Source organism: Cervus canadensis, chromosome 1 (genome assembly GCF_019320065.1).
Source record: "Cervus canadensis isolate Bull #8, Minnesota chromosome 1, ASM1932006v1, whole genome shotgun sequence".
Lineage (NCBI taxonomy): Eukaryota > Metazoa > Chordata > Mammalia > Artiodactyla > Cervidae > Cervus > Cervus canadensis.
Genome location: NC_057386.1, coordinates 11,925,775 through 11,940,002, shown reverse-complemented (window position 1 = coordinate 11,940,002; position 14,228 = coordinate 11,925,775). Strand labels below are relative to the sequence as shown.

The following is a 14,228-nucleotide window of genomic DNA, read 5'->3' as shown; positions in this document are numbered from 1 at the left end:
CCAAGTGCCAGGTTGGACAGGCACCCTGCCAACAGCCAGGACTTTGTTCTGGTTCCTCCCCTGATGAAGGTTAACATGAGGTGGCACCTGCAGGACCTGCATGACGTGTCTCTCGGGTCCCAAGTCTAACCTGATCCTCCTGGTCCCACCCCAAACCCGTTTGTACAGCTCAGAGCTCCTGAGCCTGGCCTCCCCGCCCGTAAGAGCCAGCACCTGTGACCCTCTCCACTCCCTCCTGTCCATGGCCCGCAGTCATCCCCCACAGGGACCCTTCTTCCACTGAGGAGCGTGGCGATGGGCACCAGGTCAGCACCTTTCATGTGACTACTCATCAGTTACTTATATGCAGTTACATATGCAGCTTTACTAGAATCTTCACACCCAGCACTGTCATGCTTTATAGTCCAAGTCCACTTCAGTCTACCACGGCCTCGCTCACCACAGACCTGGTTCCTGTGTCCCAGCTCACCTGTGTGCAAGCCTTTGTGGCCCATAGCACAGCCCTTGGCCCCCTGCTGCTGTTCCACAGTAGAAATCTCCCAAGTAAAGAGGATTCCGGGGTGTTCATGAGCTTGCTGTTAACTCTCAAAACCTCCAGTTGGGTTGAAAAGGAGTAGTTTTATTCTGAGAATGCCTTTTTTTTTTCCTACACCATGTGGAATGCAGGATTTTAGTTCCCTGACCAGAAATCGAATCTGTGTCCCCTGCAGTGGAACCCTGGTCTTAGCCACTGGATCACCAGGAAGTCCAGAGAACTCATTTCTTTTTTGGAGGGGGATATGCATTTATTTTTAATTAAAAAAAAATCCCCCCCCCCCAAAATTGAGGGCCATGACTCATTCTGTCAGTTCTCACACATGTGCAGATGTCTGGACCTGGGGAGGAGGACTCACAACCTTCTCAGGACATGTTTCCTGTCCTCCTGCCACAGGGGACATCAGCCTCCAAACCAAGGTCAGCCTGAGGTGTTTGTTTCTTTGAACTTCAAGGGCCAAAGCCAGAGAGAGCTCCTCCTAACTAGAGGAGGACCTTCAAATCCTTGAGAGGGTGTCTGAGTTGCTGCATGGCCCTCCTGGACAGCAGGGGTGGCCACTCCAGGGTCACCACACCTGGCACGTCTGGATCACCTCCTTCAGAGCCTTCACCACCACCATGCTCTTGTCCTTCCTGTCCAGGGTGAGGAGAACTGCTCTGTTTCCAGCTTCTTGAGACACAAATGCCACCAGGTTCTTTGCGAAGACATGGATGAGAGGCTCACCCTTCCCGAGGAGGACTTTAGTGGTAAGCACAGGCTTGCCAATGTCACTGGTCACACTGCTGGGTTCCAGGGTACCCATCTTCCCCAACTGGGTCACCACCACCAGGATGTGACTGGTAAACGCTGTGCAGACCACCTGGGTGGGGACTCCACACACCACTGCAGTCTTCTGTTTAGATATCACCAATGGTTTACCTTCCGTAGCTGAGTCTGCTCAATGGCACCTAGCCACCCGCCACGCCACCCGCACTTACTGCGCCCAGAGAACTCTGACAGTAGTCTTTATCAAAACATTTGATCACTCAGTTGTTTAACCAGTAAGCACCTTTTCTGGGTGTGAGAGACCCCTAGAGGTTATCCTGAGCTGACTGCGCTGGGTTCAGAGATGCCAGAGCCACAGCTGCCAGGTGGGTAGGCTCTGCCCTCCAAAGACGCACTCAGTTCAGGGCACTAGCCTGAATGACCATGGCTTCATCACTTCTTCCTAGGGTTGCCCTAGAAAGGCCTGTGAGTGGCCTTAGGAAAAAGACACTAGCCCTCCCCTCAGGGCCAAGGCCTGGCCTATGTTCTGGGGGACAGTATGCACCCCTGCACCTCACCCAGCTATTTACCAACCCCAGAAACTGGAGACCTGGGGCCTCTCTCCCACTTTTTGGGAACCCTGCTCCTGCATAGGTCAGTGCACAGGTTGATTCATGATGGGTGACTGTGCTTTGAGAAGGTACATCAATGCAGACAAACCATGAAAGTATCATGCCCCCACCGACACCAGAGCCCTGGTGAGGCCCTGGTCCTCACAGAAGGATGACTTGCTGTGTCCATCTAGGCTGCAGAATAGTGGCCCTGTCATCACCTGCATCAGGTGTGTCCCAATTGCCTTTGGTTTTGACTGGGGAGTTCAAATTGAACCACAGTGAGGCTCAACCATCGCCAGCAGCTCAGACCCTTGCTGTTCTGCATCTGGTCTGTTCTTCCCTTGGTCCCAGTAGTCTCAACTATTTACCATATGTTGTGAGGCCAAGCTCCCTCCAAACCGTCACCAAGTATATCTTCATTCTGTTAGCTGAAAAAACTATAAAGTCCCCAAATTTAGGTATCTAAACTCATTTCATGAGTGCCTCTGAAATAGAGATGTGGTACAAAGATCCCTTGTCTCAGGCCCCAAATTGTGGTCTGTAAAACAGTCATGGCAATCACAAAAATGTGGGTAGACTGGGCAGGAGACATGAGGCAGTTCCCACCGGTTCCCAGAGAGCAGAGAAGGCCTGTGATGCTTATTATGAAGCCCTGCCAGCTGCTCTGTGGGACAGCACCCAAGCCAGAACACGGAAGTGGGGTGGAGGCTGCAAACACCTATTCATAGCCTTTTCTTTCGGGAGGCCCAGCTCCTGTAAAGTACCCCCCAGGAGGTACAACCACTTCCTCCTGACTTGCTCTACTGGCACTGGGGGAGGGGCACAGAGCACCTGGTCTTGACCTTCAGAAATTCATATTCTAGAAGGAATACTGCATAGGATATGAGAACACATGCCCTCAGGAGCAAGGTGTCAACAAATGCAAACTCTCTAGAGTACAAAAGCATACTTTTTCTGTTTTACCATTTTTAAAACCAAGATGTTACTATAGCCAACGTGTACATTTAATGTAACACTGTCTCCCTCCTGCCAAGTTATTAAATCGATGATGAGTTTTAGTGGGGGTGGCATTTCACAACCGAGGAAGTGAACACAAATGAAGAGTGTCGACGGGGTTGGGGGTTGGGCTTTGAGCCTTTGAGGGCAAGGCGCTGCTCCGTCCGAATTGCGCCGCCGGACAGAAGCTAACATTCCGGCCACGCATATTATTTTAAATGCTCTGAAGTCACGTTAAAGAAAAAGAAATCTTTAATTTTAATATTTTCACTTAACCCAACAAAATATTCCAACGTATCCATACAAAAAGTCATCAAAGGAATATCGTACACTCCTCTTCCATCCTCAATCTGTGTGTTCACTGTGTGTTACACTCACTCCGGGTCACACTGCCCGGTCGCATTGTAGAGCTCGGTGATAGTGGCCGCTAGCCAACTCGGAGGCGGACGGCGCAGGTTTACCCGGTCGCCTGAAAGCTTCCCGAAGCCCGCTTCATGGGAGGCAGCCGGTAGGAAGGAAGGGAAGTGCCCACAGTGGACGGTGGCGGACCGGAGCCTCTCACCAGGCGAGTGGCTCCAATCCGAGAACAGCTCCGGTGGGCCTTGCTGGCTCCTCCATCGCATTCCGTCTGGGGCCGTCCCCGGCCCCCCGCGCGCTGCCCTTGCGCCTCGCTCCGCCGCAACCGAGTAGCGCCATGGCCACTCACGGAGGCCACCCGGGCAACGCCCGCACGAGAGACCAGCAGCCACGGCAGGCGCCGCACGGGCCTCACGCGCGCCGGAAGCGTGTCAGCCTAGCTTCCGGTCTGCAGAGCCGGGGTGGGGGCGGTGTCAGGTGGGGATACGCGGTCCAGTCAGAAAGCAACACGAGGGGTTTCGGAGGCGCAAGCGTGGCTCCGCCCCTCCGCTGAGGACTCCTCCCCACTGCCACGTTCGACAAAGGATCGCGCGGTGAGCGCGCATGTCTTGGCCAATCAGGAGCCGCACAATCCGGGTCCCTGAAGGTAGCAGCCATTCCAGGCCCGGGGAAAGTGTATGAGAAAACCACCAGTCACAAGTCGAGAGAGAGAAAGTTCTCCGCCAGGAGCCAATGAGAGGCCGGGAGAGAGTGCGAGCGCGAGCTCCTCGACCAATCCCGGGCGAGGACTAGGGAGGTGCCTGTAGCAATTCCGAATCCGGGGCCGTGACTTGTATGGGCCCCCAATGCGAGCTCAGCGGAGGCGGGCCCCGAACCCCCCAGGCCAATTGGAGGTGGGCAGGGCGGGCGCGCGCGCGGCGGCCGGAGTTATAAGAGCGGGACGGGCGGCGCGCGCTCTCGTGGCCTGCTGTCCTGGCGGCGCCAACTGAAGCGCCGCTCCCGTGCCGACATGCTGCGCCGCGCTCTGCTCTGCCTGGCTCTGACCACACTATTCCGCGCGGATGCCGGCGCCCCCGATGAGGAGGACCACGTTCTGGTGCTCCATAAGGGCAACTTCGACGAGGCGCTGGCGGCCCACAAGTACCTGCTGGTGGAGTTCTGTGAGTGCCTCCAGCTCGTCCATCCGGGCCTGGCCTCGCGGCCACTCGCGGGATGGAAACGAAGCAGGGACAGAGGAGGGGGCAGGGGCACCGGGGTGGACTGGGGGGCGGGGGGGGGGCTGGAGGATGGGGGACCTGGGCGCCCTTCCCACGCTTCCTTCCCCGGCCCCGCCAGAGATGGGTTGGAGTCTAAAGGAGTGTCAGCGGGCCACCCCTAGACGCGCTGACTTCTATCCCCTGGAGAGGCCCATCTGTAAGCGGAAACAGCTCACAGACCTGCTGTCAGCGTCCCTACGCTGCCCGCGTCCTGGGGGCATACCTCCTGCCCAGCTGGACCTTGATGATGACCGAGGGCAGACATCCTGAATGTGCCTTTGTGCCTGACGTCCACATGTCAGGATCCCTCTGTTAGCCTAAGAAAAGTAGGGTCGACTCTATGAACTGGCACAAATAAGGAAGGACTATGCAGGAGGTAGCCTCCGAATTGCTCACCTGAACTAGTTCCCGGAGAGCACTGCCCCAGCCCACACCACCGTTCACCAGGGACAGATGTTTTCTGATGAACAGTGTTGCCTACCAGAATTCAAAACTTTTGTTTGTGTTCGTAAGTGTATGAGCCCTGACTATCTCAGATGGAAATCTTAGACCCAGCACAGCCACTAACCTGAGTTGAGAGAGAATCTAAAGAACTTGTGTTAGATGTGAGTCTCTGGCTGGTGTGCACGGATGTGTGTCTCACAGTTACCACTCATCAGTAAATATACAGCAGCCATGGCTTTAGCTTTAGCTTCTTAACTTCTCTGGTTCCGAAAGGGAAATTCTAGGACCTGACTGCGTTAACTGCCTGCAAGTAGTAGGAAGTTATTAATCATTGACGATGAGGGAGAGTAGGAACCAATGGTTTGTCTTTTGTGCCACTTACCCGATATTGCTCAAGAGCATCCACAGCCCCTGCATTCAGAGGCTTTATCCTGGTACAGAAATAAAGATCTCATGGAGGGAGGTACCAAAGGAAACGGGAAGGGAGGCGGTGGAGTGGATCGGTGCTGCTTTCTAGGTCTTGCTTTCTCTCCCAGACGCCCCATGGTGTGGCCACTGCAAGGCTCTGGCCCCAGAGTATGCCAAAGCAGCTGGGAAGCTGAAGGCAGAAGGTTCTGAGATCAGACTGGCCAAGGTGGATGCCACTGAAGAGTCTGACCTGGCCCAACAGTATGGTGTCCGAGGCTACCCTACCATCAAGTTCTTCAAGAATGGAGACACAGCTTCCCCCAAAGAGTACACAGGTGAGAGTGCGGCGCTATCCTTTCCTTGCCAGTAGACAGGGTCTTGGAAGATAACAGGCATGGAGGAGAAGTTGTTCTCCGACTGGGTTCTGGGGTCTAGTTCAGCCTTTCAGGGTTGTGTGAGGAACGTTCTCTCAAGTAGAGAGGGTCATCCCACAAGGTGGCTAGCTGGCTGAAGCTTGTCCTCAGGTTGACCAATGTGGGGGTGGGGGGAGGCTGAGCAAGCGGAACAACATGTTTTAGCCTTTGCTCACTCTGTGGTGTGCCTGCCACCAAGGCAGGTGTGAGGGCCTTTCACAGAGGAGGGGCAGGCAGAGATTAGCGGGTACCAAGCTGGGGCTTGTGGCGGTCGTGGTAGAGCTCAAATCCAAGCTCAGCTGCACCGGCCCCTCCCTCAGTTGCTGCTCAGCCGCCTCCCCTATGTAGTCCAGTCGTTACTGGTGACCAAAGGGGAATCTTTATGAAACCAGTTCCGTGGCTTATCCACCCGAATCCTTTAGAGCAGCCCGTCTTGTTCATTCTGACATCAGCTCTGATCTCAGTAGGCTGCTGTTCTGGTGCTCCCACTTTTACTTGTGTTTGCTTTTGGAATGGGAGTGCCATCTGCAGAGTTAACACAATCCTGTCACTAACACTGAGGTCTTGTAGATGAGAAAACCCTTTCTGACTCCCCCTGTAACTGATAGCACAGCTTTTATTAACTCTAGGCAGAGTCCTTTTAAACATGAGATTTGGCAACCCCATTCCAGGTCAGTCACACGAGGGGATAAAGGGCAACTGGTCTCAGTCTTGGAAGGAGCAATTTTTTTCCTTCTCGTTTTACCTGCCATGGTGGTGTGCGTGGGCTGATCTCTTCCTCCTGCCAGTCCAGGAGGTGTGTAGGTTGAGGACACCTGACCAGTCTGGGTGCACGAGGCAGTAGTGCCCAACCTGCTTTTTCAGGGGAAAGCTGGTCTTGAGGCTGTCTCGCTAAGCAGCCCTTTCTTCCAGCCCTACCACATTGCTAATTAAGACGAAGCCTAGTGTGAGATCACTGGGGGGAAAGTACGCGCGTGTTTAGTGAATTTAAATATCAAGGAAAATTTACAAGATGCAAAAGTGTTAGAGGAAAAAAAAGGTGATTTATGATCTGTTACCCAGAGGTCACTCTTGCCTTTCCCTTCTTTAAGCACATCTACAGTCTCCCATATACACATACAAGCCGTTTTTTAACCTTGGAATTTGGGTAGGTATGTAGACAAGATGCCTTTCCTGTGGCAAGGTGATATTTTGCTCTGGTTTTAGCAGAGAGCTCAGATAAGGATAGGTGGGGAGGGTGGGTGCATCCCTGATATCAAGTGGACCCTGCTTGTGTTTGGGCGTAGCCGGCCGAGAAGCCGATGATATCGTGAACTGGCTGAAGAAGCGCACTGGCCCCGCCGCCAGCACGCTGTCCGACGGGGCTGCTGCAGAGGCCTTGGTGGAGTCCAGTGAGGTGGCTGTCATCGGCTTCTTCAAGGTAGAGGCTCTTTAACTTCACCCTGGGTCTTCCCCCCACCGGCCGTGGCCTGGGCATTGTGGTCTCCCCCATTGCTGACCAGGGCAGGAGTCCTCAGTGTTGGGACAGTGGCCACCTCTGCTGCTTCTCTCCAGGACGTGGAGTCGGACTCCGCAAAGCAGTTCTTGCTGGCAGCAGAGGCCATTGATGACATCCCCTTCGGGATCACATCTAACAGTGACGTGTTCTCCAAATACCAGCTGGACAAGGATGGGGTTGTCCTCTTTAAGAAGGTGAGTGCCCCTCCCCCCACCCCCCTGGTGGGGAGTTGAAGTTCCGGGCTGGTGTTGCCTTTGAGGACCTTGCCCAGGTGGCGCTGGCTGCTGGACTGCGGCCCGCCTGTTATCAGGGCCCGTTTGGCAACGTCAGGTAGTAGGAGCCTCTTAGACTGTGGCCTTCAGCCCTTCAGCTGTGGGCCCTATGGCCAGCTTCTGTGTTGGCCCCATTGCGGTGTTTTATGCAAGCCAAGTAGCTTCAGAAAATTAGCTTTTTAAAGGAAAGCTGTGATGAGACATATGTGATAAAGTTTAGCATTTTAACCACTTTTAAGTTTTCAGTGGCATTAATTACAGTTGTGGTATCGTGCAGCTGTCATGTCTGTTTGTTTCCACGGTAGGGTATTAGTGGCAGGTGTTCCCACTCTGTTGGCAGAGCTGGGCCTCAGGGCTCCTTTGGGCTCCTGCAGGCTCCCCAGGCCCTATGTCTGTTATGCTTGGTCATGAAGGGGCCGTGTGTCTCTTGACTTCTCCGCACTCTTCCTGGGACACAGCTGGGGTTTGTGTGTGTGCACAGCAGTTGGTGGGTGATCGGGGTCTCTTTTTTATCTTAGCCACCAGATAGTGGGCCTGGGGCTGGCCAAGCACACATGCTCTTGGGACACAGCTGTCCGTGGATTGGGTACAGAGTGGAGGAGGAGGGAAGGCTATGATGGAGGGGAGCTGGAGCTGGAGGTACGTCTTCAGGGAGAGGGGCTAAGCCTTGGACTCCTGTCCTGTTTTGTTCCCAGGGTTAGAAGGTAGTTGTAGCATTACAGCAAAGTTGTAAACTGAGTAATCAGAAAGGACACAGTGTTTGGGGGGCCCAGTCCCCCCACTGTGTGCACTCCTGGGTGGGGCACTGCTGAGCCTCTAGCACCTGGGGGTAGGGAGGGCAGCCCTCCCAGGTGCACTGGGTTCTGGGGTAGCTTGCTTTCAGCTATTTCTGAAGTCCTTTTGTCTTTCTCAAAACAAGAGGTATTATATACATTTTCTTGACTCAGAGGCCATCCTTACCATGTCCCTTAAAGGGAACAGAATTGCTAAATTAGTCAATTATCTTCCCAAAGGTACCCAGGAAACTTATTAACAGCTGATTAGGACTTCCCTGCCTGGTGGCTCAGACGGCAAAGTGTCTGTCTACAATGTGGGAGACCCGGGTTCGATCCCTGGGTCAGGAAGATCCCCTGGAGGAGGAAATGGCAGCCCACTCCAGTACTCTTGCCTGGAAAATCCCATGAACGGAGGACCCTGGTGGGCTACAGTCCCTGGGGTCGCAAAGAGTCAGACACGACTGAGTGACTCCACTACCAGGAGAAGACCCAGCCAAACTGGATAGAGTTGAGTGGAATGAAGGTCCTGGGGGCCTTGAATAGAAAGTCTCGGGTATGTCTTGCAGTTCTGGGTGAAGGACGGAGGAGATTCAGGCCTGTGGCGCTTAAAAACCCCTTTTCATCAGCTTGATCCACAGTCCTTTTCCATTACCCTTGAGATCTGGAGTGGCACTTGTCACACTGGATTGATGATGGTTCTGGTGATCACATTTTCTTGAAGGTTAGAAGGATGGTTCTTTGTTCTACAAAGACTGTAGTCATGGTTGCTCATCTCTTCTCGGCCTTAAGTCTCTGGTATCTATTCGGGGAGAAGCTCTTCCACTTGCTGGCTTCCGGCAACCATGCTGGAATGCCATGCTACTTTGGGCAGTTGTGAGCAGGAGCCTGGCAGAGCCCATGGGCTTTGTGCTGAGGAGTCAGTTGGGGTCACAACTGCAGTCAGGCAGAGAGCTCTAGGGATGAGAGGAAGAAGGTGCAGATTCCCCGCTGGCCCATTGTCCCCTTCTCCACCGTTACTTGTTCCGCTTCCTTCAGGCTGTTTGCCTGGTTCCTCAGTGTGAGCAGGGTCTTCTGTGTGGGCAGCCTTGAGAGATGGGACTCCCAAGAATGGCCAGTTGCCACTTGTACCTCTGAGTCTGAGTCCTGGCTTGGGTCTGCTTGGACCACTGGTTTGAGAGCTGATCATCCTGTGTCTTTGGTGTTTATTTTGTTTTTCTCTTTCATCTTTGAAGCCAGGGGCTTAAGAGTGGGGGTAGGGCCTTATTTTTGTGATGTTCTCATTGCAGACTGGTGGGGTGGCTTCTGCCCAGGGCCACAAGACCTCCTGCGGCTGTCCCCAGATAAACAAGGGTTGTTTGTTTCTCACCAAAGCAGGCACTGAACACAGTGTAACGTGGCACTGTTACCTCGACCAAGGTTGTGTCCCAATAGAGACACGGCGGTTTTGGAGGAGTGGGGATGCCGTCTGTTTATCTCTTTAATGGGAGATCTGCTTTATGCCTGATGGAGCCTGGCCGTGGCTAGCCTCTTGCCTCCATGTCCTTCTTGTCTCTCGGCACCTTCCCGTCGCGTGTGTGGGGAAGGCAGAGCCAGCTTTAGCTCTATATAAGTGGGGTGGGAATGGGAAGTGGCTAGTTATTTTGGGAAAATGCAGAGGGAAATGACCGGGCAGGGAAGGTGAGTGGTTTCTCTCTGTAGGTCCCATCTGAGTTCACACAGGTGATGGGAGGCTCACTGACCAGCCGCACAGGCTGAAGCATCGCTCGGCCTCCTCACAGGGATCTGTGTCTGCCCCACCCATCCGGAGCTGGGGCCACACCTCTCAGCTCTGTGACTGCAGCCTTTGCTTTTCATGGCTCCAGGACTTTGAAACTCTTTTTAAATAGATTACTGGAGTTCCCAAAGACCTTTTTTTGTGTGTGGAATACCTACCCATTTTTATTGTGTTAGATATGTTAGAAGTGAGAAATTAAAAAAAACACTGTTTGTTGTAAAATAACAATAATAAATGTTACACGTTATCAAAAAAGACATTTCCCGATGGTCCAATGGTTAGGAATCCATCTGGGATTCAATCCCTGGTCGGGGAACTAAGATCCCACAAGCTGCGTGGTGTGGCCAAAAAAACCTAAACATTTTTGTGAAAATTAATTTTTTCCCAAACAACGTTTTCGTGGTCAGAGTGGTGTTTTAGATTTCTGCCGGTCTCTAATGTCTGTCCGAACAGAAGACAGCTGGGTTCTCCTGTTTGCCTTCAGTCTGACGCAATGTCACACGCCGTGCTGCATACTCTGGGGGAGAATGCATGACAGGGCACCTGCTGTCTGAGCATGGTTGTGAAAATCAGTCTGACCTTGCGGCCGCCCTGGAAGGGCCTTGGGTCCAACAGGGGTGAGGCTCATATTTGGAGGGCCGCAGTTTTAGGGACTTGGCAATGAGGAGTCCCCTGGCACCCCACCCAGGACGTGGGGCTCTCGAGGCTTGTCAAGAACGTGCTGGGGCAGGGTCTGAGCCAGCTGCTGCGGTCTCAGCCTGCAGGAGGCTGCCTGTTGGTGTTCGTGGGGAGCCTTTGTGCACTGCTGGTGACCTCACTGTCACCTAGTGCCTAGAGGATGTGTCCTGGCAGCCATCACCTGGTTTTGCTTTGGATGGAGACATGCGGGTCCTGCTGTCACAACCCAGACAAGAAAATGAGGCTATAAGACTCCCTTCCTGGCCATGGTCAGCCGGCCAGGGCCACAGGGGGCTTTGTGGAGAGTCTTGGCACCCACGCCTTTCTCTGTTCACAGTTTGATGAAGGCCGGAACAACTTTGAGGGGGAGGTCACCAAGGAGAAGCTTCTGGACTTCATCAAGCACAACCAGTTGCCCCTGGTCATCGAGTTCACCGAGCAGGTGTGTCTCTGTTGCTGATCTTGCCCCAGTTGGGGGGGTGGGGCTGACATTTGGTCCTGGGGATCCTGACTTACAGAGGCCAGGTGTATGGTGGCCTTGGGGCCAAGGAGAGAATAGCCCATGTCAATAGCTTGGTTTGTGTCTCAGACCAAGTAACCTGTGTTTCCAATGCAGACAGCCCCGAAGATCTTCGGAGGGGAAATCAAGACTCACATCCTGCTGTTCCTGCCAAAAAGCGTGTCTGACTATGAGGGCAAGCTGAGCAACTTCAAAAAAGCGGCTGAGAGCTTCAAGGGCAAGGTGTGTGCTCCCCATGGCCTGCGAGCAGCTTGGCACCCCCAGGTCAAAGGCTGATCGGAGGGTTCCTCCTGCCTCAGGACAGCCTGTTTTTGTGTGGGGTCCCGGTCGTTGGGGAGTGGGCAGCAGGGAAGTCTAGGGAGCCCTCATTGTGCAGTGCCGTCAACATGCCTTTTCTCTCCCAAGATCCTGTTTATCTTCATCGACAGCGACCACACTGACAACCAGCGCATCCTGGAATTCTTCGGCCTGAAGAAAGAGGAGTGCCCGGCTGTGCGCCTCATCACGCTGGAGGAGGAGATGACCAAATACAAGCCAGAGTCAGATGAGCTGACAGCAGAGAAGATCACTGAGTTCTGCCACCACTTCCTGGAGGGCAAGATTAAGGTGCGGACCTTGTCCAGGATCGGGGTGCTGAGGATCCTTGGGGCGCACAGAGCAACTAGGTGGCAGAGGGGTCCCCAGGCAACTGCACGTGCCTGACTCTTCTCTACTTGCCCTCCAGCCCCACCTGATGAGCCAGGAGCTGCCTGACGACTGGGACAAGCAGCCTGTCAAAGTGCTGGTCGGAAAGAACTTTGAAGAGGTCGCTTTTGATGAGAAGAAGAACGTCTTTGTAGAGTTCTGTAAGTGAGGCCCTCCACTCCTCTGGGCTCGCTGGGGTGGGGCACTTCCTGGCCCAGCGAGATGCAGAACGGCTTTCTTTCAGATGCCCCGTGGTGCGGTCACTGCAAGCAGCTGGCCCCCATCTGGGATAAGCTGGGAGAGACCTACAAGGACCACGAGAACATAGTCATTGCCAAGATGGACTCCACGGCCAACGAGGTGGAGGCAGTGAAAGTGCACAGCTTCCCCACGCTCAAGTTCTTCCCCGCCAGCGCTGACAGGACGGTGCGTCCACCGCGGAGGGGTTGGGGGGCTTTTGGGGGGACTGCGTCTCACATCTCATCCCCCCTCCCTGCAGGTCATTGACTACAATGGGGAGCGGACACTGGACGGTTTTAAGAAGTTCCTGGAGAGCGGTGGCCAGGATGGGGCCGGAGATGACGACGTAAGTGGTCGTTGGACCTGGCGGGCTGTGGGGGCCGTGGGGTGTGCTGCCACGCAGTACTGCACAGGATCGGGCGGGAGGTTGGAAGGGTCTTAAGGTGCCACTGTTTGCTCAGGAATCCTTGCAGGCACATCCAGCATGTTCTCTAGAGAGTTGGCTGAGGTGCTCTGCCCGGTGTGAGCTCAGCCCTCTCCACATCAGCTGCGGGGAGTGGAGGGGATAGCAGAAGTGTGCACCCGGGCCAAGAGGGTGAGGTGGTGGAGGGACTGGCCAGTTCAGGCCACAGGGTCTGCCCAGAAGTTCAGGGATGTGGGACGAGGGGCAGACCCAGCTGCAGGGTGCAGTGAGGACTGTCAGGGCCGCGTGTGCTGCTGTGACTGGCGGGCTGTCACCGGCCCCGCCAACTCCAGGACTTGAGGGGTGGCCGCTGCACACCAGTGGCTCCCTGCTCAGCCTTCACATTTGTGCCATGGATGGAGTAGGTCGAAGCAGTCACTCGCTCGACAGCATGGGGTGAGCTCCCAGAGCACCAGTTCTGCTTCCACCCTATATTGTGGGCAGGAGCCCCCGTGCCTCGCTGTCGTCCAGAAGCCCACCCCACACATCCACGCATCTGCTCATAGAGACCAAAGTTGGCTGCTTGTGTCTGAGCGCCAGACTGGTCTCTAGTGTCCTCGGCATGGGTGTGGAGGCCTCAGCAAGCTGGCCCAGCCTGGACGTCTCACATCCTTTCCTTTTCTTCCTATGTCCCAGGATCTAGAAGATCTTGAAGAAGCAGAAGAACCTGATCTGGAGGAAGATGATGATCAAAAAGCTGTGAAAGATGAACTGTAACGCAGAGAGCCAGACCTGGGCACCAAACCCGGCACCTCCCAGTGGGCTGCACACCCAGCAGCACAGCCTCCGGACGCCCGCAGACCCTCCCGGCGAGGGAGCGTCAATCGGAAATGCAGGGAACTTTTCTGAAGCCACACTTCACTCTAACACACGTGCAAATCTAAACCCGTCTTCCTTTGCTTTTCAACTTTTGGAAAGGGGTTTATTTCCAGGCCAGCCCAGCCCAGCCCATCTTGGTGGGCCTTTTTTTTTAAATCGTGATGTACTTTTTTTGTACATGGTTTTGTCCAGAGTGCTCGCTAAAATGTTTTGGAATCTCACGCTGGCAAATGTCTCTCATTCCTGTTAGGTTTATACTATCACTTTAAAAAAATTCCGTCTGTGGGATTTTTAGACATTTTTGGACGTCAGGGTGTGTGCTCCACCTTGGCCAGGCCTCCCTGGGACCCCTGCCCTCTGTGGGGCAGAACCAGGCAAGGTTGGACGGGTCCCTCACCTCATGCGGTATTGCCATGGTGGAGCGCGGCTCCTGCATCATTTGATTAAATGGAAACTTCCGGTCTCTGTCACAGGGGCCCCCCCGCCATGAGCGGAGGGTGCAGCTGGGCCCACGACAAGCCCAGCAGCCCCCTCCTTCCCCAAGCCAGGGTCCTTATTGTTCTGTGATGTCCAGGGTGGCCTGAGGCCTGCGCCAGGCAGAACCGGGACCCTTCCTTTCCAGGCTGGGAGACAGCCAAGGATGCTTGAGCTGAATCACATGTTGACAGTTCTTCAGGCATTTCTACCACAATATTGGAATTGGACACATTGGCCAAATAAAGTTGAAATTTTCTGCC

General features: G+C 54.4%; 2 protein-coding genes across 2 annotated transcripts; one reads left to right on the top strand and one right to left on the bottom strand.

Moving 5' to 3' along the window:
• Positions 1-1,100: 1,100 nt before the first annotated feature.
• LOC122448378 (proteasome assembly chaperone 3-like) lies at positions 1,101-3,512 on the bottom strand. Its single transcript, XM_043483183.1, has 3 exons — positions 3,268-3,512; positions 2,698-2,702; positions 1,101-1,468 (listed from the first exon to the last, which is right to left on the bottom strand). The coding sequence occupies exons 1-3, from the start codon at positions 3,510-3,512 to the stop codon at positions 1,101-1,103; spliced, it is 618 nt and encodes a 205-aa protein (XP_043339118.1).
• Positions 3,513-4,174: 662 nt separating this feature from the next.
• P4HB (prolyl 4-hydroxylase subunit beta) lies at positions 4,175-14,228 on the top strand. The gene is made up of 11 exons (XM_043463493.1): positions 4,175-4,406; positions 5,483-5,689; positions 7,054-7,187; positions 7,322-7,459; positions 11,103-11,207; positions 11,382-11,507; positions 11,691-11,891; positions 12,010-12,130; positions 12,214-12,395; positions 12,469-12,555; positions 13,309-14,228. Exons 1-11 carry the CDS (start codon positions 4,256-4,258, stop codon positions 13,387-13,389), a joined length of 1,533 nt encoding a protein of 510 aa, XP_043319428.1. The 5' UTR covers positions 4,175-4,255; the 3' UTR covers positions 13,390-14,228.

Excerpts from the sequence above, each read along its gene's own strand:
- LOC122448378 (XM_043483183.1), bottom strand. The coding sequence starts at position 3,512 with ATGCGATGGAGGAGCCAGCAAGGCCCACCGGAGCTGTTCTCGGATTGG.
- P4HB (XM_043463493.1), top strand. The coding sequence starts at position 4,256 with ATGCTGCGCCGCGCTCTGCTCTGCCTGGCTCTGACCACACTATTCCGC. Across the intron at positions 5,690-7,053 it reads TTCCCCCAAAGAGTACACAG|CCGGCCGAGAAGCCGATGAT; the intron begins GTGAGAGTGCGG and ends GTTTGGGCGTAG. Across the intron at positions 12,556-13,308 it reads ATGGGGCCGGAGATGACGAC|GATCTAGAAGATCTTGAAGA; the intron begins GTAAGTGGTCGT and ends CCTATGTCCCAG.